Raw genomic sequence first — 25,397 nt, forward strand, 5'->3', positions numbered from 1 at the left:
ATTAGTCAATGAACAAGTTTTTACAATAGATATTGCTAACTACTCTAGCACCTAAGTTCTACCAAAAAAAAAAAAAAAGGACGAGGAAACCACAAGAACCACATGAAGACTCTCCCACAAGAACTATTGCAGTATATCAACTGAAACTTCACTATCGTCTCGGTAAATAACACGAAGGTCGAAAAGGACGAGGAAACCACGACGGTTGTTCTTTACGCTATCTAGGGAATTAGATACAAGTAATAGGAGAAAAAATCCCGGAGCAAGGAGTTTTCAAGCCTTTTTGAGTTGGAATCTTTGGTCTCGCGCTATACACATAGATATTGTGGACCAAAATAATATGCTTCACCGTAAATATTCCCTAAAGGAAAACTCTTTTACATATTATTCCAAAATAAATAAATTTGGACACATTAGAGAGAAAATTACTTTGGGGTGATATAGAAAAATAGTATTTGAGAGCAGTGCAAGAAAAGAAAGTTTAAGTGAGGATCAACTTAATATTAATTTATAGAAAAAAAGTTTAAGAACTTTTCAAGAGTTTAATTCAACGATTGTTAGATGCACCTGTCAATGAGTAGAGAATAGAAAATTTATTGAATAATAAATAAGCCTTAAAAAAATCTTGCCAATCATTAGTACATTAGGACTCTACCAATAGGAAAAAGAAAAAAAAAATACTTTTTATAATGTCTACATAATTTTATTTTATTTCCTATTTTTTCTTCTTTTCTTAATTTGTTTTTGCTTTTTTTTTTTTCTTTTTCCTGCCCTTTTGTAGTGTAACGCTTTGATTGAAACATCTATACATACATATACAAATGAGTCAAGCTTCTTTAATGTCCACCTTTATCTGTGCCACTTTTTTGTTGCTTTTTTTTTTGTTACTATAGAATTCTCTCTCTCACACACACACACACACCCAAATCATTACTAGATTTTTTTTTAATATCTTTGGCTCCCCTCATGACTTTGAAATGTAGTAGTATGATTTTGTAGTTTAAAATGAAAATTTTGAAAAGCGTGATTTAAACTTTTCGTTCAAACTAAAAAAATAAGTAGAGATGCGGGTAGTCTGCAGCTTGAAAAGGAATTTTGAGTAGGCTAAATTTTGGCAAGCCGAGGTCAATCGGGCTGGCTTGAACTTTTAAAGGTAAAATTAAAACAAGAAAGGGACTTTGAAAACACTTTTGAGCCTCGAAGCTTGGTCGGCCTGGAATGGGTCGAGATGGCCCGAGTCTTTATGCGGGCGTGCTGAGAAAGGATTTGTGCCAAAATGATTGGGCTTCAAACTCACTCATTTGACATAACCCGAACTCTTAGATCTAAAAACATGGACAAAATCACGAGTTGAAAGGTTCTTTTATTTACAATATTAAAAAAATCATTATTTGAACCAAGTCTAAAAAAATCTTGCCAATGATTAGTTTAATTGGACTTTATCAAAGAGTCCAAACCAATTGAATCGATAAGTCAACTAGAAACTTTCTACTTTTACCTTATGGGTGGCAATAATTTCCACGGATAGGCTCCGTCCCAAGCAAGACGATGATGAGAGACAATTATCGATGTTGAGGATGAGAATGCCGATAAAATCTAGTCCCCAATTCATGGTGGGGTGGGGACGGGAGAAGTACTCTCCATCCTGTTTCTGTCCTGATATTAATGTGTTATTTTTTATGTACAAACATAGTCTTTTAAAATTACTTTTTACTTAAAAAATGGTAATTGTATTTTTTAATTGGAAAAAAGAAACTACCGATTATAGTTTCTTGTACCAAGAAAAAAAAGGGCAAATTACTAATCTTCTCTTATGTTATATATACACATAGGGATGCATTGCCTAGTACCTCCCCATCCCCTTTTGAAGCTATTAAGAATAGACAAAAAAGGATAATTTACGTTTATATTTTGATATTTTTAAACTTTTTTTGCTTATGTGTTGGTTATTATTTTGGATTCAGTTTGTAATATGTTAAGAATTTGGTTTTTATTATAGCACTTTTGATTTTAGTCTAAATTTATAACGAACTTTTAGTACCTTATTTTTATTTTCAATTGCTATAATATTTAAATACATAGTCTTATAAGATGAGAAATGAGGCTGGTATGGAGAAGGTGTTGGGATATATGCTCATAAATCAAATAAGATGTAAATATTTTTACTGATTATTAATGAAATGAGGAATTTTTCAATATTATTTTGCATGCATGTGATGTTTTATAAATATAAAAAATCCCTAGATTATTTTAGATGTAACTTTAAACATTGCATATACGTGTTATATGCAGAGCATAATGTTTGAAGTAAAATAATCTAAATTTGTCCGTAATTATAAATTAAAGTTGGGATGTTTAATTTAAAATTACTAGTGCAGTTCATTACATTCCGAATGAAACAATCTTATCATAGATTGTTAATAATGAGATTATTGGAATGAAAGTACTTTATTAAATATGATTACATAGGATTGGAACGCGATTAATTATGAATCTCTAATAAATTTCGTTATTAAATAGAGTATTCAATATTAATCAATGATGGTTATATAGGAATTAATCTTAATTCTGGGTAATTAATATACTCACATTTATGATATTATGTGCTTTGACATATTGAGTAGTGACACATATGAATAGTGTCAAAGTCTTGGTATATTGGGAGTATAGTAAAATAAATAGCCGGGAATATTAATTTACAAGATGAAATTAATTCATTCATAATGAAGTAGATGGACGGTTCCCATAAGTGTTGATTCGGGACTTGAATAATAAGAGCGCTCAATTTTGTGATTAGATCATAAAATATAATATTCATTAGATGATCAATGATACTTATAGAGAAAGATATAATTAAATAGGTCAACGGAAAATTCTTAGTTTTAATTATGAACCGTTATGGAGGATTAATTCGTATGTAGTGACTATATCAATAGACAACACAAATTTTGTGAACATAATTGTTTTATAAGTTTAAGAGTGCAATTCTAAATTTATAGTAGAGTAATTTAGAATTAATAATTTTGATATATTAATTAAGGTGTTAATTAATTGTCAAAATTATTAGAACTTAAAATTATAATATTCATAATTCTTCTTAACGGCTCTATAAGATTGATGCGAATTATATATATCATATTAAGTTATGATTATTAATTTAGATTAAAAATTTTAAATACACATATTAATTCATTTAAAATTATTTTAAATTAACATAAATGAATATAATCACTTTTATAGAAAGAGATATTTTCTTACACTCTTAAAGCCACCCACGTTTGTCATTATGGAAAAGATTTTTTATTTGGCCAATAAGATTTGGCCATAATGTTAATTAAAAAAAAAAAAAAAAAAGGAAAGCCACGATTTCTATATATATATATATATAAATATAAGTTTTGTCTCCGATCCGGCGCCTGGAGCGGCACCTCTCTTTTTAGCCTTTTAAATGTTAGTGCTTAAGAAATGCATGCCACGTGTTATGTGTTTGTTTAATGTGATAAGTATTGTGTCTGATTTGATGACAACTGGATATGGGTGCAGCAGGGTAACTGATAGGAAGGTTTTATTTTATTTGGTGGATGGGCAGTACAGTAATAAAGATAAAAAATAAAAATAAAAATAATTTTTTAATTTAATGTAAAATGAGAGAAAAATAAAAAATAATTTTTAGTCGTTTTTTATTTTTTATTTTCGTTTTCTCCTCTCTCGAGCATAGAGAGAGATATTAATGAATTTTTTATACTGAAAATAATCTGTTGATAAAACTACCAAACACATTTTTAAAAATGATTTATGTCTGAGATTGAAAACATTTTCATTTTCATTTTCATACAAAAAATAAAATTATTTTAGAACGAGTTCTAAACGTGCCCGTAGTCTTTTAAAAATTGAAAGTTAATGTCTTTGTATAATTATTAGGTTTAGTGACTAGTTGAGGAGTTAAAGAAGTAAAAGAACAAGAAAATAATATTAGAATACAACACTAGAGCAAGTATTTTGAGTTAAAACACAGTAGTTTAATCTTGTAGTGTTTAATTTAGATGATCTAAATTTCGTACGTCATTTCTCACCATGCACGTGTCAACATACGTCTCGAAGAATGGGAATTAATGGCAAAATCGGCAGTGAAAACTAGTCGCGAGTTGCCGACAGTTCATAGGTGGGCTGTCAGAATGATCAGACTAGCGGCTCATCAGACGAGTCATCAAACGGGACTGCCAACTTGGCATCCAAGATCAACACGGGAGATCTCCTTTTCAACGTATATTCCCAGCACAATTTTGTACCTAAACTACCGGCATAACCCAACCCAGACACTAAAGAAGGCCGGACCAAGACCAAACAATAGTAACGGGAATCGAACCGGCTAGTTTGGTCCGACCCAAATTTGTAATTATACTTACAACAATAAAGCCTTATGGATTAATCGGTACTCCTGTTTGTATGAATATTGAATATTTTGTTAGGTTTTTGGTGTTCTATAAATGTTCATATAAGGTTATTGACTAAGGTGTATTTTTAAGTCAAATTACTTGTTTGAGAACATTCATTTACAATGTGTTTGGTAGGGTGAAAAAGAGAGAGGGAAGAAAATATATGAAGGATTTTATAGAGGAAAATGAAATTTTAGGTTGTTTGGTAGAGAGGAAATGATGAAGGAAGGAAAATGAAAATCCATTGGGCCCACTAATTTTTCATCCTTCCAACTTCGGGAAGAAAAGAGGATGGAAAAAGTTTGACAAAAAATGAGATGTAAAATAACAATTTTAACTTTTATTATTCGTCATATTTTTATTTGTATTGGGGTATTATTGTAAAATGTCTTAAATTTGACATTTTTTTTTCATTTTTTTTTCTCTTCTACCAAACAACATTAGAGAAAACCATTTTACTTCCTTCACCTATGTATTTTACTTCTCTTTCATTTCTCTTTTCTATCCATCCTATCAAACATAGCATTAGTGTTTGGAGAAAAGTTTGCTCCAACACTATATAGTTAAAATCAACAGTGATCACGGGTTAAAAGACAATGTCTGCATTCACTATAATTGATGTCATGTACTTCTCATGTAGTAATATTGATGTCTACATATACGATCAATTATACTATTATAATTATCACAACAAAAATCTCATTTCTAATCTTATAGTAAATGATGATCAAAGTAAAGGAACCATCGTTAATCATGGATGATGGGAGAACTATTACAACCACGGTTACTTCCTATTATATCAGTGTTAAGAACACCTTTTTTTCTATCCAGAAAAGCATTTTTTAAAAAATATATTTTTTTGAATTCTTTAATAGTATTTATGTCATTACACTAGTCAAAATTGAGCATATGCTTGTTCAGAGTATGAATTTTATTTCACACTTGACATGTCCTAGTACATATGTTTGATGAGGTTCAAAATGAATGGTATACTTTCTAAATAAACCCAAATTACAAGATATATTACAAAAACTTTTTCAAATTTTATTATGATTGATTGTGATATTGTAATTAATTTAGCAGGTAGATAGGAGAAAATAATTATATTAGAAAAGAGTGCATAGAAAAAATGTTTAAATAGAGACACTTGAAAAAGGAAAAAAAAACATTCACCAAGGGAAAATAAATTAGAAAAAAAATATATCTTTAATTATAGACATTTTTTTAAAATAATAAATAGGAATAAATTAGAGAAAATATTCATTAATGAGGGGCATCTATGAAATTTTGTTCATAAGGGGGCATATATAAAAAGTTTTTAAAAACAGCTTATTTTCATAAATGCTCTCCGAAATATGTACTTTGTTTTAAAATACTTATTAATTTTTTAAAACAGTTCAAAACACCACCCGATTTATAAAAAACAGGTCAAATTACCTCTTTTATCCACTTCTGTGTATCACTTGGATGGAAAATGCATACATGGCAATAAAAATGAGTATTAAAAGTTAATTAAAGATATTTAACAAATAAATATCAATTATTTAAATAATAATAAATAAAATAAAATGAAATCCCACATTCTCTTCATCTTCATTAATGGCAGTCCATATTTATAGTCTCCTACGCCAAACTCCCCAACAAAAAGCAACCACTTTCAGACCAAAGAAACCAAGACAACCCAATAAATTTCTATTAGAAACAACTTACTACGATGATTTTGTGGCGATTCAAATCAGGAAGAATGAAAAAAAAAAAGCTTTAAAAGTCACATTCTGTTTTCTTCAATAAAGGAACCCAAATTTCAATCGAATCAAATCTCATGTTCGAAAAGTTTAAATCTTTTCGTTATTCCAGACCGAATTCGGCGAATTTTCGGCCAAAGCTGTCGCCTTCTCCATCAGTGAAGAAACCATATACTTCGATTAAACTTTTTTCGTCTCATTCAAACATCTCAAAAACCCAGATATGTAAAAGAATTTAAATAAAAAAAACATATTCAATCTTATTCAAACAACGATCTCCAACGCCATCCAACCTCATCGTTGGGCAACCCACCCAAGTCACCGCCATCGAACCCAAGCCAAGCGGACCCATCCCCTGCTTGCAACCCTCTGCTTCACACCCCTCGCAACCGAGATCCAACTTCCCTCCTCCCTTTGCAGCAGCCACTTTCGGCAACTAAGCCCCACCTGTGCGATGATCCCCTCAAGCCGATGGATCATGGCACATACACATGGAGAAGAAGACGCTTTAGAGTTATATGTGTTTGTTTTTTAAAATAATTTGATCTACTTTTGTTTTTGTTTTTATTATTCTTCAAAATATTATTCGTATTTTGTGGGAGTGTTTATTATTTTTTTAATAATTAATCTCTTTTTGTCAATTTAATTTTAATTTTTAATGTTTTAATGAGTGTCATGTTAGCAAAAAGTTAAAATGATAGACAGAAGTGGATGAATAGAATATTTTGAATGATTTTTTATATATCAAAAAGTGTTTTAAATTGTTTTAAAAAATTATAAGTAATTTAAAATAAATTACGAGTTTATTCTTTTAGAGTTTAACTTGATTATAATTTTTGAGTTATAACTTGAGTTGAACTTGTAACTTGAGTTTGTATTTGGTTGTGTACATTTGAGTTATGATTTGAGATAAGAATCTTTTTGAGTTTGTGTTTCAGTGAGTCAAAACTTGAATTTGTATTTAGATAGTATTTTAATAAAAACTCAATACTGATGAAAAATTTTAATAGGGTATATGGGTCAGGTTTTATTCGTCTTTTCATTGTCAATGCATAGAAAAAAAATCATCTCAATCAAAATTAAAACGAAAAAGTTATAGCATTTTTAATAATAGAAAAAATATTATTCATTAATTTAAGTTCGAGTTTCTGAACTCGAGTTGAAGGGGAAACTTGAACTCGAGTTTTAATCTTAAACTCGAGTTTGAATTCGAGTTTAAACTCAAATTTAAACTTAAAAAAATATGATTCGAATAAAATTGTAGTTCGAGTTGTTATTTTTTGAGTTTTTAACTCAAAAGAACAAGCCCTACATATTTTAAAAGACAAAAATAATCTTACTCTTTATTTTATTTCCTCCTTTTATTTTTTATTTTTTATTCATTGTCATCGCAGGCCTCATATTTTTTAAATATGTCTTGTAATAGACCCTACACCACAACACACTTTATCAAAAACTTAGCATGCCCTCAACGAAAACCAATCGTCCATAAAGCATCCAACGGCTATAGTAGTTGTACCGGACTAGTCAGCGAAATTGGGATTGTCGGATGGCCACGATTTCCTTATATATATATATATATATATATAAATAACATTAAAAGGATAGGGAACGTGCGGCAGTACAGTAACGTTCCCTAAAAAAAAAATAATAATAAATAATAAAAAAGAAGGAGAAAGTGGGCAAGTTTCCCACTTTTTCAGAAGTGGTTGCAACTTGCACGGAAACGTGAAAAGGAGGATTGATAAATATATATCAAAAGATACGGGAGAACAAAAGTAAAGTTTAAAAAAAAAATTTAGGTACTATCACGTATTTTTAGAAAAAATGAGTGATAATTATAAGTAATTTTTTTATCAATCTATCTTATGCATTGAAAAACTCATTAAAACGCTTATACATTCGAATTCACGTTAATTCGGAGATACATTAAGAAAGAACCGTGATGTTCTTAGAATTTAAGAGTTCAAGACGGTGTTAGAGGAGTTTAAGATTTACGTCATAATCAAACGACGGTAAAATTCTTCTTTTTCTCTTTAATTTTTTTATAATTAAATTAACATGAAATAATAATCGCATTAAATTTTAATTTATATAATTCGATCGATCTTATACTTCCGCATAATTTCTTTTTAAAAATTCAATTTGAGAAACCAACAGAAGAATCCATCACTGAGGAATCCCTGACTCTGATCCTGCTCGTCGTTAAGCGGGTTGAGGACGAGGATGAGGATAGAAATGAAAAATCATCTTCTGCCCCCACCCTAGCCCAATGTCATTCTTATAATTTACCTTTACTTTTCCGAATGATACACCCTTTTTTTATTTGGAGGAAAAGCTTCCTTTTTATTTGAGTAAAAAGGAAAAAAAAATACTTTAATCAGACAAAGACTGTCCACGAAAACAAAGCCTGTCAAGCTAAGTCCGTTAGAGCATTTCTCAATTATAAATCCAACCACTTTATGATTCAGTTCATTTTACCGATTTGAGTTTAGAATTCGAGTTTTATTATAGTAAAAAGCTCTCAAAAATAGTTACATTTAACTTTTCTACTACAATAAAAAACTTTCACGTAAAGTCACATCTCAACTCAAATTAAAAACTCAAATCAGCAAACTAAACGGCCTCGTATATCTTCTTCTAAAGTTCTAAGTCAACTTCTTTCACAACTCAAAACATATCAAATGTCACCTCAAAATGTGGACTCACATTTGAACCCACATACAGGTAATATGAGATTAACCTCACCCCCACAAACATTCACTTTTATTTAGAACTATATATTTTTATTTTTCCATCCGACCTTCAATCCTACAAGGCAAACAAACAGCTCTTTACACTGGGTTTTTGAATCTAGTTTCTGATCGTCGATGCCTTTTAGGAAAATGAATTTTGCGGTTTCTGATGAATTGTTGGCGACTTTTGCTCCGATTGTTTTATATTGGGTCTTTTCTGGGATTTATGCTCTTTTAGGATCGTCTGAGAATCATCGGTTACACTCAAAGATTGATGAGGACGAGAAGAACTTGGTGTCTAAACGAACTGTCATCAAAGTGGTTCTTCTTGTTCAAGCCATTCAAGCTTTTATTTCGATAATCTTATATGCGGTATGAACATGACTACCAAAAACACCAAAAAAAAAAAAAGTTCATAACCACATGGGGTTATATTGTTATAAAGTTGTTCATAACCTCCAGCATTAAGTTGTTTTTTTGCAGCCCCTATCCTTATCTTATGGTTTCTTGCTAATCCGCAACTACTTTTTTATTTTTAACTGCTTTTATTGGATAACCCACCCCTGATGTATTATTAATATGTTCATATTGTTTTATATGTCTTGATTTTTATATCTAGAAGACTAGTTTACGATGGATCATGTCATTGTATAGGTCACAAGGAAAGATAGTAAGGACGTCGCGGATCCAAAGCCTTCTTTAATGGTTTTAACACGACAGTTTGTTATTTCAATGTTGGTTTTGGATACTTGGCACTACTTCTTTCATAGAACCTTGCACCTCAATAAGTTTTTGTACAAGCACATCCATTCTCAACATCACCGCCTTGTTGTTCCTTATGCGTTTGGAGCTCTTTATGCTCATCCCTTGGAGAGCCTTTCGTTCCAAGTAATTGGCGGCCTTTTAGCGGCTCTCATATCTGGCATGTCTCCACGAGCATCTATTTTCTTCTTCTCCTTTGCCACCATCAAGGATCTCGATGATCATTGCGGATTGTGGTTTCCGCGCTGGAACCCTTTCCACATTTTCTTTAGAAACAATTCTGCATTTCATGATGTTCATCATCAACTATATGGAAGCAAGTACAACTTTGGCCAACCATTCTTTGTTCATTGGGATAAAATACTCGGAACTTATATGCCTTACACGTTAGACAAGAAAGCCGATGGCTTTAAAGCACGGACTTTAAAAGATTACAAGGATAATTGATTGTTATATGATCAACACAAATAAATTATCACTAAAAACCTTTATAGCTATCCGTATTATATTAAATAAATATCATTTTACGATTTTACTCTATGTATTATAATAGTGGGATCGTACAAAATGTTACATATATATATGTGTGTATTAAATAAGATTGAGATTTGTTTTTACACTTGATATAGAGCTTCGTATCGAAGGATTGTCTCCCATATATATATATATATATATATATATCAGAATAAGGATAATTTGATTGATTTGTGATATATCAAAACAGGAAATGATGGAAAATTAGGTTAATTACGAAAATAATAGAAATTCTAACCCAATTTTATTAACACAATGGAAACAAAAGTAAAGTATGTAAAATGATATAACAATACAACAAACAATTATTAGAAACGTAAATCTAGTAATTTTATGAGGCTACAATAATTTTATGGTAATCGTACTTCACTTATAAGTGAGAAAAGCCCCTTTATAGATTATATAAAAAAGAGAATGATGGCACATTCTCCAATTTCTTCTTCTTCTTCTTCTTCTTCTTCTTCTTCTTCTTCTTCTTCTTCTTCTCTTTTTTGTTTTTGTTTTTATTATTATTATTATTATTATTTTTTACCTTTTTAGGTTTAAATTTACTCTCTTTCAACTTAAATTATATTCAATGGTTTGTTACAATCCACATGGCCTTATTTAGCATACTTATACGTTTTCATAACAAGAAATGATTGGACATAACAATTTTGTTTATTTGAACATTACTTAATATACCCATAGCTTTATATGAAGTTCATACCACAAAAAAAAAAAAAAAAAACAAAACAAAACAAAAAACAAAAAACAAAAAAAAACAGAGAATGAAGTAAATGATATTTTTGTTACCAAGCACAAGGAGGACGTCCCATACTTAGTGTTGGAACTTTGGGCCGGCGGGCAGGCCCAACTGCCGACCCGTCCAACTAAAATTTTTGGGCTCGGGCTCGGGCATGTAACACCCTAAAGAATTAAATGAGATTAATTAAGGTAATTAAGATTTATTAGTGTGTCTGATCTGAATTAATTAATTGGTTATTAATTAATAAATATTTCTGACATGTAAATTTAAATAATTCCAAAGTATTTAAATATTCTCAGTATTTATATTTTTACCCAGAAGTGTGTATGGGCACACTCTCTGGACTGTCATTTTAAATATTTTGACACATGTCTTTTCTTTTCTTTTCTTTTTCCTTTTTTCCTTCCTTTCCTTTCCCGTGCGCTTTCTCTCTCTCCACTCTCACTCTCACTCTCTTCGTTCACTCTCTTTCTCTCTCCCGTTCAAATCTTCACCGAATCTACCGGATTTCGAACCAAAGAGGAATTTCAAAAAGTTTTCAATGCCAAGAGAATGATTCGAGATAAGATTTCTAAAAAACCTCTCTTGAATCTCGGATTTTCCATATTTGAAAACCTATTTTGGTTCAAAACAGATTTTGATGGATTTTGACTAAAAACATGGTAGAAATTGGGGATCTTGGGTTCTTTGGACTTGATTTAGTACCTAGAACCCGGATTCAGGTGTTGTCCCTTGAGATATTTTGATTTGGGACTGGATTTGCAGATTTGTTAACTGATTTTGTGAGTTTTCTTGCACTGCTGTTCTTCACCGGTCGACCGGATTGCATTGGCCTCACCCGTCGACCTGTTCGGTCGACCGAATTGTACACCACCGGTCGACCGGTGGTGTTGCACTGCGCTGTCACCGGTCGACCGGTGTATAAGGGGTTTGACCCCGTTTGGCCTGAAAATGCTGTTTTGACCTCAGTTTTTTAGGAGGACCCAAATTAGCTTCATTTGGGGACCTATAATGAATGGATTGGCATCTTTAATCCATGTTTTGAGATTGAAACCCCTTGGAATGATGATTTGAAACATGAAATGGTTTGTGAAATCGGTAATTGAATTATAGCACACTAATAGGAAATCAAATGGTATAATTGAGATTGAAATTGCTTTAGGATTGAGAATTGGATCCTAAAGTGTGGTTTTGTATCAGTGCTAGCTGAAGACTCGGATTGAGGGGCTTGAGGAAGCAAAAGCCAGAATAGAGTAATGCTAGCCAAGTTTGGTACTTGCGAGGTAGGATTCCTTATTCCTATTCTTTGTGAGCTTGATTTTCAAAAGAGTTTTCGCCTTGCAAATGTTTTAAAGAAAAGGGCCTTGTTTGTGAAAGAAAAATGTTTAAAACCCATGGCTTGTTGTAGTTCATGGTACCTATGGCTTGTTGTAGTTCATGGGACCATGGCTTGTTGTAGTTCATGGTATTATAATGAACAATTTCAGAAAGTTTAATGAATGATTTCTTAAGATAAGAGATCTTGTGAATCGGTAAACCGGCTGATGGCCAAGATAGGATGTGGAGAGTGCATCCTTAGGGGCAGAACCCGAAACCCGGCCCGGGGGTGATAAGGCTTGTGCACGTGGTTGTGTAAGTAATTTATCGTAGTATAAATAACTTGCTGATGCCTGTAATACGGAGATTTTCAGTTATATTTCCTTTGAGAAAAAGGATGTGAGGTTCCGGCTGTTGTGTTGGAACTGAATGTCTTATTTTATTTACTTATCCATTTATTTATTTACTCGCTTATTTATTTATTCATTTATTTATAAAATTTATTTCAAAATATATCCTACTGGACATTTCGCTCACGTTTTTATTGTTCTATAAATATTAAACCCCTCCCATAAAATTCTAGAAGCGGTGCGGAGTAGCTGAGTTAGATTGCTACCACCAGAGTTGGTGAGGATTGTGTTCATCCTCCCTGTGCACGAATGTAAGAATTTGTAAATTTTGTAAACGTTGACATTTGGATTTCTAGACTGTGGTTGATGTCTGTAATGTTATTTACATGTTCATGTATGTACAATGCTGAAGATCTTGTGGGTGTAGCCCTGAACAGTGTTAGAAGCTTGAGTTTTAGTCTCTCTCTTGGAATGTATAATTTAATTTCTGCTAAATAGTGGGGCTCTCCCTTGTATTATATTTTAATGAAACGGAGGCTTGTTTAAGAATTTACTTAATACTTTATTTATGGATTTTGATTATTACTCCTAATCGAGCCTCCACGTCACCGACCCCTGCCCCGGGGCGTGATAGGGCAGCCCGAAATGGACACCTCGCCAGAGCCCGTCGCCTTGTTATCGCCGTCTGCCGGAATTTTTTTAAATTTTTTCGATCAGGCCCGATTTGCCCGAACTGCCCTGAAGCCTGAAAACCCGACCAAGGTTTAAATTTTTTACCGTTGTAGCCTGACTTGACCCAAAACACGAAAAGCATAACCCCAACAGCTAGTTTTTGACCGTTGCCCAATTTTCTACCCGAATCCGACCCGCTGAAAACAAAACTAGCCGTTGGATCCGAATTTGGGGGGAAAAATCAATTTTTTAACCCAAAACTTTCCCTATAAATACCCCCCATCCCCCACACATTTTACTCACTCAAACTCTCTCAATCTCTCTCAATTTCTCTCAATCTCTCAAATCTCTCTCACAATTTTTCCAAAAACTATCACATTATCCTAGAGCTCTCTCTCTCAAATCGCTCTTATTTTTTTATAATGGATTCTTTTGGTTATAGTGGTATTCTCATTGATAATACAATTTTAAATGTAATTGATGAATTTAAATTAAGAGATAAAGTAATGGCTATAATATTAGATAATACTAATGCCGATATAAAAGCAATTGAGTTCTTTGAAAATGATTTAAGTTTATTCGGTGAGTGTACTATTTTCCACCAACGTTGTGCATGTCATGTAATTAATTTAATATTTAAATCTAGTTTAAAAGAAATGGGTACTCACATTAAAGAATTAGAGATAGTCTTGCATGGATTCAAGGTAGTAACCAAAGACAAGAAGATTGGTTTAGGTTCTTATAAGCATTAAATATACCTCCTAGAGCATTAGCGTTAGATATGCCTGTAAGATGAAACTCAACTTATATAATGCTTTAACAATGCATCCCCTATAAGGATGCTATAACAAACTATAAGTGTGTAAAATTAGGAGTATGACATATAGACGCATATGATTGGCAAATTGCTGAAATTTTTTTATGAATTTTTAGGTAGGTTTCATGAAGTTACTTTAAAGCTTAGTGGAACATATTACTCAACATCACCTTTAGCTTTAGGTGAACTTTTAAGAATTACTATTTTATTTAGTGAATATAGGGAGGACCCAATCTTAAGAGTTTCTATCAAATCTATGGAAAAATAATTTAAAAATATTGGTCTAAGTTGCCTTTGTTCTATGGTTTAGGTACTATTTTTTATCATAGATTAAAATTAGACGGTTTAGAAAGTGGTTTAAAAAACTTAGGTGAATTTTTAGGCATCAATTGTTCGGACCAATTTCCAACAATAAAAGCAAAAATATATTCGATCTATAGTAAATATGAGAATAGGTTTAGAAGCACAAACTCTAGAGTACAGGAACCATAACAACAAGATGAAAACCCGCATTCATTCTTGAATGTTTTCGGGTTGAAGAAGACGAAGAAGACAACTCAAACAGAAGCTGGGAGTGGATCTTCATCAATAGGTGGCAGCGGCGGCGGCAGCTTCAACGAGCTTATAACGTACCTCAGTGAAAGCTTAGTAGTCAACGGTACTAGAGAATCGTTTAACTTAGTTCAATGGTGGAGAGCACAAGCATTAATTTGGCCAATCCCAACTCGATTGGTAACAGATATATTTTCGATCCCAGTCTCCACTGTTTCATTCGAACAAGCCTTCAGTATGACATGACGAATACTTGAGGAACGCCGAAACGCATTGTAAAGGGACATTGTTGAAGCCTTGGTCTACATTAAGGATTGGAATCATGCCGATTAACGTCTACATGATACAATTTCGCCGGCAAGTCAAGAATAGATCGATGAATTTAATAGATTAACATTTAATTTTGAAGACGATCCTTCAGCTTCAAATTAAATTATAAATTTGTAATTTGTAAATATATATTTACTTTTGACATTGTAATTGTATAACTTTGTAAGTTTGTAAAATTTGTAATTCGTCACAAAATGATTGCACTCTTTTTTCTTTACCAAGTTTTTATCCCAATTAGATTTTTCTTGGTAAGATTTTTAACGAGATAATCATGAATTACGAATTTAAAAATTAATATACAAAAATAATTTATTAAATTGTGTTAATAATGTGTGTTGAATGTTGATTTTAGTTTTTATATAATTTTAACACAAAATAACTTAATAATTATAAAAATTAAAAAATATTTAAAAAAATTTGAGCATTTCGGGCGAGCTAGGGCTGCCCGGCCGGGCTTGGGCAGCCAAATACAGCCCGCGGCCTGTCCACAAGCCTTCTCGAGCTTGGGCGGGTGGCCCAAAAATTTTGGGCGGGTCGGGCCGGATATCGAGCAAAAACTCAGTATTTTTAAGTGGTCGCGGGCGGCCCGTCTAAAGTTCCAGCACTACCCATACTAGTATTATAATAAAGGGGAAAAAAACGGAAATTAAAATCTGGGACGTACCGTTAGACCACTCATTTGGACATTTAGTTAGCAGACGTGCAAGGCCAATATGGGAGGAATTTGGACTTTTACTTTTGAAACTGAAAATCTTATATCAAACACAAATCACCCCCAAGTATCTGATGATAGGAATAATTAAAAAAAAAGATTGATATCGTTTTATTTTCTATTTTATTAAAAAATATTTTTTTTGATAAAAAAGGAAATTGTGAATTTAGAGTATTGCTGGATTTTATTTGTGTATCACGCTATAGAACTTTTTTTTTCAGAGAGTATTCTGAGATTTTTTTTTTTAATTTCATATGAGTTTGGAGGTTTTTTCGGTTCAAAGCATTCTCAATCCTTTCATAAGTTTGAATTAATAATGCAATTCTTTTAAAAAAAATTAATTATACAATTTTTTTATTATAATATTTTCTATTAAAATTATTTGAATGTCAGTTCAAATTTTATATTCATACATATGAAAAGAACCAATTTGAATTGAACCAACAACCAAATGAAACTTTTCTTCTTTTTCTTTCTTTCTCCACTAACAAAACTTCCTTCTTTTTTCAATAACTAGTTAAATTCATGTGATGTGCATGTGTGAGCTTTTTGTGGAGGTTAGATAATATTGTGTATTTTTAAGATACTATAATCGCATTTGGTTAGTTAATATTTTAAAAACTATTGTGAAAATAAAAAAATTATGAGAATGATTTTTGTTAAAAAAAATTAGTAGGCAATTAAAAAATTCATAAAGACCACATTGTAAAGAAGATATTTAAATATTTTGAGTAAAATTATTTTAATAGAGACAAATAGAAAGAAATCATTTTTATGATACATAATTATTTTCAATAAAAAAAAGAGAGAGAAATGGCACAAAAAGATCAAATAAATGAACTAAAAATTTGAATAGTGAATTGTGAGATGAATAATGAATGCATTAAACTTTCTACATATTTATAGATTATAGATATTAAAAAATTAAAAAAAAAAAAAAAAAAAAAAAAAACTTTAATCGGTCAAAGTCTGTCGTTTTTGACCATCCACATAAACCAAGCCCACCACTCCCAGATCAAGTCCTTCAGAGCCTCACTCAAGCACAAAGCAACCAATCTAAGTCCACTTCCTATCACAACTCAAAAATACATCAAATACCAACTAGAAATCCGGGACCCACTATGAAATTGAAAACGTTATGCCACGTAGCAATCTCACGCCAACTAATATTAGATCAGCCACACCCTTACAAACATTCCGCGTTTTATTAAAAACTATTATTTCGTCCCACCTTCGTTCCAACACGGCAAACAAACAGCTCTTCATTCGAATCTTCTACTTATAATAATAATAAAAATAATGATGATGTTTTCAACGTTTGATCACTCGTCTGCCTATGACTTTTTTTAGATCACAGCAAAGAAAATACCATCCGTATTTAGTAAAATTTGGGGTGAGGAGTTTTTTTTTTTTTTTTTTTAATTTCTTCCCATCTCGGATTCTCCATCTACAGAGTTTGGAATCGAGAAAATCTGCGGAAATCTGATGCGATTCCTGGGTTTTGGATCCAGTTTCTGATCGTCAACGGCTTTTGGGAAAATGGGTTTCGCGGTTTCCGATGAAGTGTTGGGAACTTTTGCTCCGATCGTGATATATTGGGTTTATTCTGGGATTTATGCTCTTCTGGATTCGTTTGAGAATTACCGGTTACACTCGAAGATTGATGAGGACGAGAAGAACTTGGTGTCTAAACGAACTGTCGTCAAAGGGGTTCTTCTTCAGCAAACCATTCAAGCTGTTGTTGCAATCCTCTTGTTTACGGTATGAATATAACTGCCAGAATGAAAAAGAAATAAAAATCTGAACTTGCTTGAGCTTAATTTTGTTTCTCTTTTAGGCATGGAATATGGTTGATTAAATCCAATAAGAAAAGGGTTTTGGCCGGATTGTTAGATGCATCTGCCAATTGGGTTACAGAATATGAAATTTCTTGAATTGGTGTTTATGATCTTTTGGTGATGGTGAATTCTTATTTTTGCGTTTGGATTTTGCTTGTTATCACTGTGGTTATAAAGTGTAAAATTATTTCTCTGCTTCTTTCACTAAATTATGATGGTTGTGTTTGTATGTGGTAATTATTAGTAGCAGTGGATTTATTACTGAGCCGGCACATCTGGTCTGATAATATTTAGAGTTTTATTGAGAAAGAGGGTGCTTTTGATCACATTGTATCATGAGATGAGAAGTGCTGAGGTCTGGTAATTGGAGCTTAATAATATTCTTCCCGCGTATTTTCCCCACTTAATGCACTTCCTGTTTTTGAGTATTCGATGATCTAGAACTTAGCTCTTATAGCTCACAGGGATCTACATTCTGTGGAACTTTAAGTTAATATAACTACACGCCTTTAGATTGTGTTGCTCAAGCGATCAATAATTCAGTGAGAGTTTAAGTGTAACTTTGCGTGATCTGAATGAGGAATTAGGTTTGATTACTCATCCGTTGTAGTTGCTTTCCGCTTGTTTTTTTTTTTTTGATTTAGAAGTTACGCGAGGGTTAATTGTTATGATACTTTGTTTACGAGGGTAAGGTTCTTGTATATCTCTTCTCATGCTGATGCTGGTAGCGTTAAGAATGATGCACTGAGAATTGTGCAAAAAAGCATTTAAATGAAGTTTCCTTTAGTTGATTAGGCTATGGCAATGGTGCATGATACCTGTACTTTTGTTGATGTATAATGGAGTCTTCAGGTCCTACAAGCCAGGTTGCTTTATCAAAAGCCTTGTTGTCAGCTGATGAAAGGAAAGCAAATGGTGTAGTTGGTTTTTGCTTTGTTTCAAAAATTCTCCTTGTTCATAACCTCCTGCATTCAGCTACTCTTCTTTAACAGCACCTCCCCTCTTTATGTTGTTTCCTGCAAATCCACATTGTTACTTTTGCGTGTGTGTGTGTAACAACTTGCAGTTGACAATCCAAAAATTATGCATTATGAATATATTCATAGGGTTTTATCTTGCTCTGTTTATGTAGGAGACTAGTTTTTGATGGATTCATGTCCTTGTGTAGGTCACAGGGAATGACAGTGGGGACGCTGCAGGTCCAAAGCCTTCTCTAATAGTTTTAGCACGACAGTTTGTTACTGCTATGTTGGTTTTGGATACTTGGCAGTACTTCATGCACAGATACATGCACCATAATAAGTTTTTGTATAAGCACATCCATTCCCAACATCACCGCCTCGTGGTTCCCTACGCATTTGGAGCTCTTTATAATCATCCCTTGGAGGGGCTTCTCCTCGACACCATCGGTGGTGCCTTATCGTTTCTCCTATCTGGCATGTCACCACGAGCTTCCATCTTCTTTTTCTCCTTCGCCACTGTCAAGACCGTCGATGATCATTGCGGATTGTGGCTTCCTGGGAACCTCTTCCACTTTTTTTTCAGAAACAATACCGCATATCATGATGTTCATCATCAGCTATATGGAAGCAAATACAACTTCTCCCAACCATTCTTTGTCATGTGGGATAGAATACTGGGAACCTATATGCCATACTCATTAGACAAGAGAGCTGGAGGAGGCTTTGAAACACGGCCTTTAAAAGATTACAAGGACGCTTGATTGATATATGATCAACATAAACAAACTATTACTTGTACCAGTATTTTTTTTGCCCTCCTTATGAGTGAGCCACACTGCTTATTAAATTTGTATATACGGATATTGTTGTGCTGTTTGCTTTAGATTTCTTTTTGTTTATATTTGTTATAATTTAATAATGAGATCTGGTCATGTACGGTACTTTTATTAGATATATCTATCTTAATTTTCACTTTTATGGGTTTTTAACCGTTTTAGTTTTGAGCACTTCTGGTTTTGTGTTGAATATTGGCACTGAGCCACAACATTATTAATTAAGAATACATACATTATTTTTTTTTTGGTGACCTTTATCACTTGGTCTATATCCAATACATGATTAATTAAGAATTTCTCCATATAACGTTTCATTCAATTAGACATCTTTCTTATCTTTTTTCCACTCTGCAATTGTTCTTTTTTAAAATAGTCTTCGTTATGGCATTTTCCTGGTTCCTCCAAGACGACCATCCCGTCTATGTTATGTTTTATTGGGCTATATTTTAGCGCGAACCTTTTTCTTAAAAGTTTTCTTTAGTAGCCGTAGGTTTTAAACATTACTGCCTTAACTCTAAAATTTGCAGGATGGTTTGGGAACATTTTGGCTTTTGGTTTAAGTCTACAGAACTATAAACTGGGCAAGATATAATTTCAATATTTTCTAAGTAAGCATGATACTTGAGAATTGTTGAAGAGAAAAAGTGTAGACTTATCTGGCAATGTAGAAGGGAACTTCTTCTTTATTGACATCATCAGATGCTGTGCCTCAGCAGTCAGAAAATGGATTGGTTAGACTTCCTTTTCTCATTCATTAACATAGAACTGATAATAATTCCACAATTCATCTTTTTGTTACAGTGTTCTCTCTCATAAAAATTTAAATTTCAGCTTAAATTTTCTGCTTAAACTTATGAAATGAACACCTTTAAATGTTTCCAAGTGACCAAACTCGTATTGATCAAGAATCATGAATCAATTAACACAAAACACATTTGATTATTGACGCGGGTGTCAAACTAATGTGTGAGATGGGTTTTAGGAATACCTCCGTGAATGTATTTTGATAGTGTTGCCATCCCTCAACGTTAGCTTGCTGCAAAGGAATATGAAGGCAAACAAAAGCAGAAATGGGGCCACTCTCTTACCCCCTATCTAGTTGTCTACGGTTTTCTTAGCAATGCGCATGTCCACAAGATCAGATTAAAGATATTTTCCAAGTGTTGAATAAAATAATATTATCCATCCTAATGGGCCAAGCCCAAAATCAAGGGAGAAAACGATAAAATTACAGAATTTATCTTTAAAAGTGCATGAATCTGAACTTTTATTCTTTATTCTTGATAAATATCCTTTTATTAATATAATTAGTTAGCTAAAAAAATTATAAATCAAGAGTAAAAGAAAATTTTAACTCATGCACTTTTAAGGATATTTGTCAAGATTACCTGAAAAAAAACCTCACTTCATAGGTTCATGAAGAGAGAGTCCATGGTCTCTTGCTAAATGAAAGGGAGAAAGAAGTAAATAGCATTTTTATACAGTTTATAATTAAAATAAATAGTAGGTTTTAAAATTTTGAGTAAATAGTAGCGAATACAAAATTTACTAGAAAAATTATTATTTATTTTATTTACCTAGTAAATTTGCTACTTAATGTTATTTACTTCACATTTTTATAATACCTGCTATTTACTTACTTTAATTTTGTGAAAATGTTACTTACCACAATATTTTAGGAAATTTGTGTTAATCCATTAATGGCCCACTATATATTTTAACCGCATATATTATAAAGTTTACTTTTGGTTCGTCATGATAATTCATATAGTTGTCTTACTGCAACATGGAATAAAAAGTGGAAATATTTTTTCATAAATCATTCTCGTATGAGACTGCATACAAGTAAAAAAATTCGCTCATGCAGGTCTTTTTTTCATATATATTAAAATAAAGATAAATCTCCTATCATTTATTGTCATTGTTCATTTTCTCATTATTCCAAAAATAAAAACATGAGCATTTAAATATTCAATTATATAATCGACATTCATTCCGAGTTCTCAAACAAATTTGAGAACTCTACTATCATAATTAATTGTCATAATAGGCAATATTCACTACAACAAATTCTACATTTTACAACATTTATTTAACAACATTTTAAGAAAAGCCATCGTCTAATGTGATGAAAAATACATAACAAGAATTTCCGTGTTTCAAAAATTGTCGTCTAATGTATACAAAAAAATAAAATTAAGAAAATTTGAGCACATTAGATGATGGTTTTTAAAAAATCGACGTCTAATCTTCAACATTTAACGACTGTTTTTCAAAAACAATCATTAAATGTTAAAAATTTTCAAGAAAAATGGCGGACTTTTTCCCACTCATAGTTTTCTTTTCAAATTACGAAACTTTTTATTTTCCTTCTATAATATCTAGCACTCTCTTTCACTTTTTCCCATTCATTTGCTTTTTTCTTTGTACTTGATTATTTTTTGTTAGTTAGATTTGTGTTATGTGTACATTGATGATAAATATTAGGAGCAAAACGATTTGTAATATTTTTTGTATATTGTGATTCTTGTTGTTTGATGAAGTATGGGAGTTTTTTTTTCTAATTTGTAAATAATATGTGAAGATATTATTGTTTAAAAAAGAAAATAAATTTTAGATATTTTTTTATTTAAAGTGTCACATATAACGACGGTTTTTTCAAAAAAACCAACGTTAAAAGTAGCATATTTAATGACGGTTTACATAAAAAACCGTCAACTAAAGTGCTTTCGTTGCATGTTAGACGACGGTTAAAAACTCACGTTTAAAGTGCTTGACATTTAACCACTGTGGATAAGACAACAATTTTTAAACCGTCATCATAGGTTTTAACGACAGTTAATCATTTAACATGTTATTTCCACTGGTGATTTACAGATGTAAGTTTAGACCGTCCAACCCGATTAAAGGAAAATATCGAGTTGGGCCTCCCCAACCCTAAAAGAGAGAGAGTTAGACTAGAGAGTCAACCCAACCCCAGCTCTAAGCCTAAAAAGTTTAGGGCCGGTACCGTACGACCCAGCCCGTAATTTTATAAGGTATTTTTAAAAAAGAAAAAGGAGGAAAATGTGCCTAATTTAAAGAGCAATAAAAATTAATAGGCCAAGATTTATGATTAGTTAGTAAATATGCCATTTAGGTATAAATCTAGATTTACCTCAATTTAAAAATATAAAATTACCCTTGTGTATAAATTTTGAAAAGAAAGTATTTAAATTAAATTTTTTTAAAATTCCAAAGTTACCCTCAGTTGTCAATTGGTAATTTACAAGATATGTCAGTGGTCTCCCGTTGCCGGCCGGCCGCCAGTGTGTCTCCAGCCATAACCTGACAAGTTATGATCTATTACCTGACAAATTACGTTAGAATCGACCATAGTCTATCAAGTTATGATCCATAACCTAACAGATTACTCCGACCGCCGACCTTCAATCACAGGCGCCGACCATAACCTGACAGGTTATGATCCATAACCTGACAGCTTATACCAGCACTGACTATCAGGATATGATCCATAACCTGACAGATTACTCCGGCTGCCGACCTCCGGTCACCAGCGTTGGCTATAACCTAACAGGTTATGATCCAAAGACTGCTAGTTTATGCTTTATAACTTGAAAAATTATGTTTTATAATCTGTCAATTTATGAGATTATGATTCATAACCAGCCAGTTTATGATCCATAAACAGTAATATTAGAGAATATGATCCATAATATGCCAAATTATGCTCCATAATCTCACAAATTATTCTTTATAATCTGACGTATTATTCTTATATTAAATAGAGAAACACCAAAAAAAAATTCAAATACAATTGGCTTTTGATTTCTAAAACAAACGCAAAAATTCAATTACAATCATCTTTCGAATATAATGAGATATACAAAACTGTATGGGTGAGTGGAGCTCATCTTGCATCTTCATTATATCTCTCACCTGCACCTTATGTCACATATTGCAACATCTTATCAACAGATTTTCCTAAAAATTTTCATTCCATATTGCAACATCTTATCAACAGATTTTCCAAATGTGTAAAGACGGTTCTTGGTTAATCAAGGCAAGCTTAACTTTTCACATTCTTGGAACCATAAACAATTTAAAAACTCGAACAAAATTCCTAAAAAAATCCCCAATATTCAACTCCTAGAGCATCAAAATTCTCGCAACTGAATCCAAACACGTACTCAACAAGCAAAACAATAGCAATAACAAGCCATTCCATCAAAACATTTTCTTCTATTTTCTTCCTCCATTTTCCCAGCAAATAAATAAAATTTACAACAAAAAAAAAAGGGAGAAAACACAAACCTGCCAGAGTATAATCGGATTCGAAGTCTTCGCAGCCTCTTTGTTCTCTACTGCATCATCTTCACATTTATGCTGTCTAAGGGTAAAATTTTGTCTTCTAAAACAATTGACCCGAGAGGACTGACCTTGATAAAATGATGTTAGATCCCGCTAGCAGTTTCTTGCGTCCACTTAACACTAAACGTAAAAAAGAGAACAAAGCAGCACATGTCAAGCATACACACTGTCATGAGTAACTAAATGAAAGAATTCAAGTTTCTTATAGTAGAATAGATTGTTGACTAGACTTTGCAATAAAATGAAATACAGAAGAACAATGCAATAAATTGAAAGATAGAAGAACAAACTCATCAAGAGGATTCACAACACCAGAAAAATAGTCTCCACAATTATTATTCTCTAACATTCTTTTTTATCTCACTTTATATTTGCAGGTAATAGTTTATCAGAGAATTTGAAAACGTAATGTTATATCACCTTATCAACTAAAGTGAAAACCAAATGAACATCTAAAATCAGTAGTCAAGCAAGTAAATAGATAAAGACTAATCTTAAAGAACTCATACACAAAGCAACGAATTGTACATGCATGATTATGTTTTGTGTCTTGCAAAAAAATAACACCCAATTACCCTTCAATTCTTCCCTTTCGTGTCTTGACACAATTTGACGAGAAATAGATATTAAAAAATAGTCAATTATATTGCACTACCAGCACCATAATTTCTTCTAGCAAAAAACAACACTAAAATTTCTTCAAGATCTTCAGACTTGAATCACAAAGTATGGTCTGTTCAATTACTACTAAATTTTAAGAAGCATCAAATTGTATGTTACCTAATGTCTTACAATTTCTTCGGCTCCAAAAATTGCTTCTTGATTGTCTCTCCTAGCGAAGGCTGAAATGCTATCATAAGCAAAGTCCAAGTTTTCCCCTGCCACGATTGCACTCATTATCAGTTTTAAAGCTCACCTAATTTCGCAGAAAAGTTCACCTAAATTCCGCAGAAAATGAACCATACTCTTAAACTCCAAATATATCATTTCAATTCGTTATTAATTCTTATTGTAAATCTGTTATATATCATTTCAAGACGTTGCGAGCTTCGTCGATCGTTCGCGATCTCCCAAGTTGTGAATCTTCGATACCTATGACATCCACAACTACCAAGCGCCAGATCTATGAGGCCGAGCACACGTCGCCAGCTCCCATGTCTTCTTCTTCGTTATCGTCATCGTGGTTTCATCTCCGGCAGCGCCGCCGCAAGGTCCTCCGTCGAAGATGAGAGGCGGAGGAGAGAACAGAGACAGAGAGATCGAAAAAGACTCGAAGAAGGAGAGTAGAAATCCAGCGTCTTCTTTGTTATCGTCCTTGTGGTTCCATCTCCGGCAACGCCGCAGCGAGGTGCTCCGTCAAAGATGGGAGGCGGAGGAGATGAACAGAGAGAGAAAGAGTAGAGATGGAGAGACTCTCGAAGAGGGAGAGCAGAGAGAGAGAAAGAGAGAGCGTAGTAGAGAGAGAAGAATTAATCTGAGGAAAAAAAAAAAATATATATATATATATATATATAACTAAGGGCAAAATTGGTAAACAAAATATTAAAAGTCGGAAAAGGCCTATTCATTTCCAATCTTGGGTAAATCGGCTATTTACTTTCACTAGTTTTGAAACTAGGCTTATATAAAAAAAAAAAATAATAAATAAATAAAGGGAAATAGTAGAAAATATGTGAAAAG

The 25,397-nt window shown here is 32.4% G+C and overlaps 2 protein-coding genes and 1 long non-coding RNA gene across 4 annotated transcripts; 2 read left to right on the forward strand and 1 right to left on the reverse strand.

Moving 5' to 3' along the window:
• Positions 1-9,007: 9,007 nt before the first annotated feature.
• On the forward strand, positions 9,008-10,288 carry LOC21386736 (sphinganine C4-monooxygenase 2). The gene is made up of 2 exons (XM_010091450.2): positions 9,008-9,288; positions 9,571-10,288. The coding sequence occupies exons 1-2, from the start codon at positions 9,052-9,054 to the stop codon at positions 10,123-10,125; spliced, it is 792 nt and encodes a 263-aa protein (XP_010089752.2). The 5' UTR covers positions 9,008-9,051; the 3' UTR covers positions 10,126-10,288.
• Positions 10,289-17,001: 6,713 nt separating this feature from the next.
• LOC21386737 (sphinganine C4-monooxygenase 1) lies at positions 17,002-19,408 on the forward strand. Its single transcript, XM_010091451.2, has 2 exons — positions 17,002-17,471; positions 18,717-19,408. Exons 1-2 carry the CDS (start codon positions 17,250-17,252, stop codon positions 19,269-19,271), a joined length of 777 nt encoding a protein of 258 aa, XP_010089753.1. The 5' UTR covers positions 17,002-17,249; the 3' UTR covers positions 19,272-19,408.
• A 3,766-nt stretch (positions 19,409-23,174) lies between these two features.
• Positions 23,175-25,130, reverse strand: LOC21386738. 2 transcript variants are annotated; one of them, XR_002901579.1, is made up of 4 exons: positions 24,810-25,130; positions 24,498-24,595; positions 23,661-23,837; positions 23,175-23,291 (listed from the first exon to the last, which is right to left on the reverse strand). It is a non-coding gene; the product is annotated as an uncharacterized LOC21386738 (long non-coding RNA). The 2 variants fall into 2 exon arrangements; XR_002901578.1 differs by having other exon boundaries at positions 24,683-25,130.
• Between the last annotated feature and the right edge of the window lie 267 nt (positions 25,131-25,397).

The sequence above is a fragment of the Morus notabilis genome, unplaced genomic scaffold, assembly GCF_000414095.1.
Source record: "Morus notabilis unplaced genomic scaffold, ASM41409v2 Scaffold1194, whole genome shotgun sequence".
NCBI lineage: Eukaryota > Viridiplantae > Streptophyta > Magnoliopsida > Rosales > Moraceae > Morus > Morus notabilis.